The 5194-nt window shown below is 36.7% G+C and overlaps 1 protein-coding gene across 1 annotated transcript; it reads left to right on the top strand.

The window, feature by feature from the left end:
* The first annotated feature begins 213 nt into the window (after window positions 1–213).
* LOC143622104 (protein FAR1-RELATED SEQUENCE 5-like) lies at window positions 214–1045 on the top strand. Its single transcript, XM_077093345.1, has 2 exons — window positions 214–845; window positions 919–1045. The coding sequence occupies exons 1-2, from the start codon at window positions 214–216 to the stop codon at window positions 1043–1045; spliced, it is 759 nt and encodes a 252-aa protein (XP_076949460.1).
* The last annotated feature ends 4149 nt before the right edge of the window (window positions 1046–5194 follow it).

Here is a 5194-nt window from a genome sequence, read left to right as displayed (position 1 = left end):
TCCAAGTATTAGTAGTTAGTTTGAACTTTAAAATTAACATTATATGTAGAAAATGACGAACCAATTTGCTTATACTCGTCTGATGGGTCAAAATGTTGGATCCCAAATGTCCCGTCACATGAAAAACCTTCGATTGGTCTACAATTTAAAACTTGGGATGACGTGGTTGCTATGTAAAAGGCGTACGCAGCCAAGGTCGGTTTCGATGTAAGGATGTCAACCATAACATGGACCAAAGGTGCCATATCTCATAGGTATATGGTGTGTAGCAAAGCCAGTACCCCACGTTGCAAAGATGTGGATACCATGGACACGTCAGCGTCCTCTTCCAAGCGACACCACACGAATATAAAGGTTACAGGTTGCAATGCGTGTATCAAACTTAAAGTTCCATCGAACTCTGTTGGTTTTGAGATATATGATTTCAGAGAGGCTCACAATCATGGGCTTGTTAGTGATTACAATATGGACCTAACACGCGGGAGAAGACAGTTACAGTTTTCAGACAAGGAATTTATTCAAAATCTTCAAACTACAGGTTTTGATCCAGTCGTTGCTCATCATGTTCAGTCATCTTTGAAGGGTGGACAACATTTGGTCACAGGATCAAAGACTGATTTTAAGAACCATGCTCGCAATGTCAGGTATTGTGTAGCTGATGCGGATGCTCAAATGATTTCCTATAGGTTTACCCACAACATGAGTTATTTGGAGGATTTTTTTTTCCAATTCAAAGCTGTTGACGGCGTGCTACGGTCTATATTCTGGTCTGACGGCGTATCTAGATGCAACTACAGTATGTTTGGTGAAGTGCTAGCTTTTGATGCAACATACTCAACAAACAGGTAACAAAATATCGCGTTACTTTCTCGTCAACGAATTCTAATTCTATTTTACCACCCTTTATTTTTAATTCAGGCATGACATGATTTTTGTTCCTTTCACGGGTGTTGACTGCCACAAGAAATGTGTTACCTTTGGTGCCGGCTTAATACATTCCGAAACGATTGACTCATACCAGTGGTTACTAGATGCATTCCTATGAGCTCATGGCAAGTAGCCCAGGTAATTGTTGACAGATCAAGATCCAGCAATGAAACAAGACGTTTCATCTGTTTTGAATGAATCTATACATAGGCTATGCATGTGGCACGTTACAAACAAAATCCATGTTAAGGTATGTATACGCCTTTCATTATGAATGTTCTATTCCAGTTTTTAATTATTTTGGTATACGTTGGTCATTTTAAGTTATTTACTGGCTCTATTGCACGTTCAACAATACTTGTTACTTTTTTTTTGTTTTATAGCTGAAGGGTGAGATTCAGGTTAATGAAGAAATTAGATGTCATGTTAACAAGCTGGTTTGGAATGCATTCATCAAGCCGGAGATGTTTGAATCCAGATGGCATGATTTGATTGATGAATTTAACTCAAGCGAAAACAAATGGTTAAAAGACATGTTTGCTATTAGGGAAAGTTGTGTTCCGGCTTACACTAGAGATCTTCCAATGTGTTGTTTGATGAAGACTACCTGACGTTGTGAGAGTTCCAACTCACAGTTCAAAGTATATTCTAGCCCTGGCAACAATCTTGTTCAATTCATGAACTGCTTTGAAATGGCATTGAAGGCTCAACGACACGTGCAGCGGGAATTGCAAAATGATACCACAACAAAGACACCGCCGTTAGAGACCCACTTGCCAATCGAGCGTCACGCCTCCTACGTCTACACTATAACAATTTTCAAAGAAGTTCAGAAAGAGATTACAAAGGGCGTGTGTCATTGCGCACGTACACATGTTGACTCCGCAGATGGACTGAACATTCATCTTATCAATCACAACGATAAAAGCAATGGGTTTGTTGGCGAATTTAAGGTACATCTCCTATCATGTAACAAAATATATTACATTTGTCGATAACCTACTGTCATGTCACTAACTACTCACCCTAATTGAACGTATACTACAGGTGACTCACAATCCCAATGACAACACATTTTTATGTTCCTGTAAGGGTTTCACTCGCATCGGCTACCTGTGTAGACACATCTTCAAAGTCCTCAAAATCGAGCTAATTGATGAAATCCCTGACAAATACATTCCATCTCGATGGAGGAGTAACGTCATACCCTCATCACTTTTCAAGATTGAAACCAGGTACGGTGTTCCCCTTGATGAAAGATCTAAACTAAGGCAACAGTTTTTGTCTTTGACCAATCAGTGCACCGACCGTGCACGAGGAAACATAGAACTTTTTCAATCGTTGGTCGATCATATGCATCAGATCAAGGACAAAATATGGGAAAAAAATTCCTATAGAACCTTCCTATAACAACAACTCCGCCATAATACAAGATTTGATTGGCTACTAGCTACCTGAGCAAATCGCAATAAAGCCACCAATCGAGATTAAAAATAAGGGTTTAGGTTCTCGCAAGCGCAAGATTGGTCCAGGCGAGAAGGCTAAGAAGAAAAGCAAAAAACCAAAATGTTTTTGCGCAAAATGTAACAAAAAGGTTCGTGGTCATGACTTGCGTAACCATAAGAAAGTTATGGAAGAGATGGAACGTAGGTGAAAACAAAGGGAACAACGCCGAAAGGAGAGGCAACAAAGGAGAAAAGACAAAATGGCAACGACGGGTAAGCAACCGGCGGAATATGCTGAAACCGATGAGACCGTTGACAAATCTTATGACATCCGTGGCAAAACCGAGTACACCTTAGTACTTACAAACTCGAATAAGCGTTTAACCGCTTATTGCGTAACGAACAAACGAATAACCAAACGGGTCTGGTTATGGTCCGGATATCCCAGGGTGCCATCTATAAGTGATATACGATCTGTGCAAGCTAAAATATTAGTAATATGGCCTTAGTTCGATAGCAAACAAAACGAGGTACACTATATTCATTACGTAACAAGTAAACGATAAATCGGTTAATTCGTGGTGCTTAAACGAGTAACCGACCGATACTAATTATGACCCATATACATACTGAGGGGTCATATACGAGTTATATATATGTTATAGAGGCTAACATATTGATATTTAGGCCCCAGTACGTTTAAAACTCCTTAAACGAAAAAGGTTTCGTTTATCGATACGCTATAAGCTTAAACGCAATCGTTAATATCAAAACAAGCATTGTAGCATCCGTTAAGCCGAAAAAGATTTATAAAACACTTATATAAGATGTTTTAAACAATCCTTGAAAATATTTTGGGTTTTTACAACCATTTAATAAGTTTTTCTTATTTTACAAATTTGAGTCGAAAAATATTCGTTTTTGCGCTGTTTGTTAAACCTGAACTATTTTTCTTGCCAAAAAACAAAACCCGAACGTAAAATGGACTCCGGATTTATCACACATACATGTAAAACACAAAAAAAATCATTTTAAGGGCTAGGGGCCCATTCCTTATCCAGATCGGAATAAGGAGGAACCCCAACCCCTTGTTTTCTTAATTTATAAGCAATCCCATACCTACTCTTTCATCATATATTATTTACCCAGCTGCACAACCATTCTTTCTACAACTCTTCATCCAAATTATAAGGTAAAAATTAATATTAAACATGTTTTGATTAGTTTTTTTAAGCATAAATTAAGAATTGTTTATGAATAATCATGTTTAACCATGTAAAATCTTTCAAACTGGTCCAAAAACATATTTTGATGTTAAACATGTTTACAAACCAGGAACATATACTTTTTTGGTCAAAAACGCGGATTAGAACATGAATACAACGTTTTTACGGTTAGAAAGTTCGGTTTGAACCCAAAACCGAAACCCTAATTATCAAGGCTGTTACATGGATGATTTATGCTTGGTTTGATGTTATATGATATGTAGATATACTGAGTTTGCAACCCGAGACCCGGAAAGTCGTTTAAGCTAGCAAAATTCATCGAAAACCGACAAGGTAAACCCGTAACACTCGTTTAGGGGCTGTTTAGTATTAGGTTGTGACGTGCTTGTTGTTAGGTTGTGAAAACTTGCAGGGACTTTAGGGATCATATAAATGAGTCCCTGTTCAAATTTGGTAATTTTTCGATAAACGGAGAATATTTGGTGAATTTATTTCCGTTTATGAGCGTTTATTTGGGAAAAATAGCTAAACATATTGAAAAATTATGAAACTTGGTTTTGGAGTTTAATATCTTATGGTAAGATCACTGGTAAAGTTTGGGAATCATTGGAAATGTCTAAGTATGGTTTGTGCAATCATGGCTTAACCGAATTTTAACAGCCGAAAAACGCACAAAAAGGCATTTTGTCAAAAGAGTTAGGTTCTGGAAATTTTGCAGGGGCTATTTAATAACATTGAGGCCATTTTAAAAAATTATCGGATTTTTTGGAGGTCGTTTGATATAAACGGGCCATTTATTACACGATTATAACCTATTAAATGAATTTTTATAAATAAATAATTAATCATAAAATTTCTGAAAATATTTTTATAAAATTCTCCATGTCTTAATGTATTTTTACAAAAATTTACATAATTTATATATAAGTACATATTTAGTTATGATTAATCAAAGATTTAAATTATAATTGTTTTAACGAAACCGGCAGTTTTGTGTTTAACGGACTGAGTGGTATGTCAAAATGTCAAAAGTGGCCAAATATCATATTTTTGAATGATATTAATAAAAACGCACTTTTTACGGAAATTCCGGACAATTCGGGTGGATTGTACGCGTTTTGTATAATCAAACCCGTGTGAAAACGGAAACGAACCCTGCGATCAAACCAGACACCGAAACCTTAAAATTCTTTCATAAATCAAAATTATTTTATCAATCAATATATTTACTTAAGTTTGTGTGATCTTACCTAATCCCGAAACGTATAAACGATCAACTAGGCTAGGCTCGGGAAACGGTGAAACTGAACCAAATCCAGTTTTAAACATTTCATAGTATACAACGTCACAATCTAAGACTATGGTCATGTTCTGGGCCTAACAGCTATACCCAGATTATCTATACAGACCGACTTAGCTTGAACACTGTACTAGTATTAACGATACGACACCGTTTATAGGAATCAGGCTATAAACGAGGCATCTGACTTATTGATACGTAATTTCTGTGCGAACTACGATAAGGTGAGTTTCATGACCCCACTCTTTAAACTATTTTACGAACTTTTGGGGTGGAAAGCATGTTTATACACGTTA

This window comes from Bidens hawaiensis, unplaced genomic scaffold, assembly GCF_021521415.1.
Source record: "Bidens hawaiensis isolate Kalapana, Puna unplaced genomic scaffold, B.hawaiensis_p1.1 tig00003022_1, whole genome shotgun sequence".
NCBI lineage: Eukaryota > Viridiplantae > Streptophyta > Magnoliopsida > Asterales > Asteraceae > Bidens > Bidens hawaiensis.
Note: the sequence above shows the minus strand (reverse complement) of the source record. Positions and strands in the feature narration are given on the sequence as shown.

Coding starts and splice junctions, on each gene's coding strand:
- LOC143622104 (XM_077093345.1), top strand. CDS start 214: ATGTCAACCATAACATGGACCAAAGGTGCCATATCTCATAGGTATATG. Junction 846..918: donor GCAACATACTCAACAAACAG/GTAACAAAATAT, acceptor TTTTTAATTCAG/GCATGACATGATTTTTGTTC.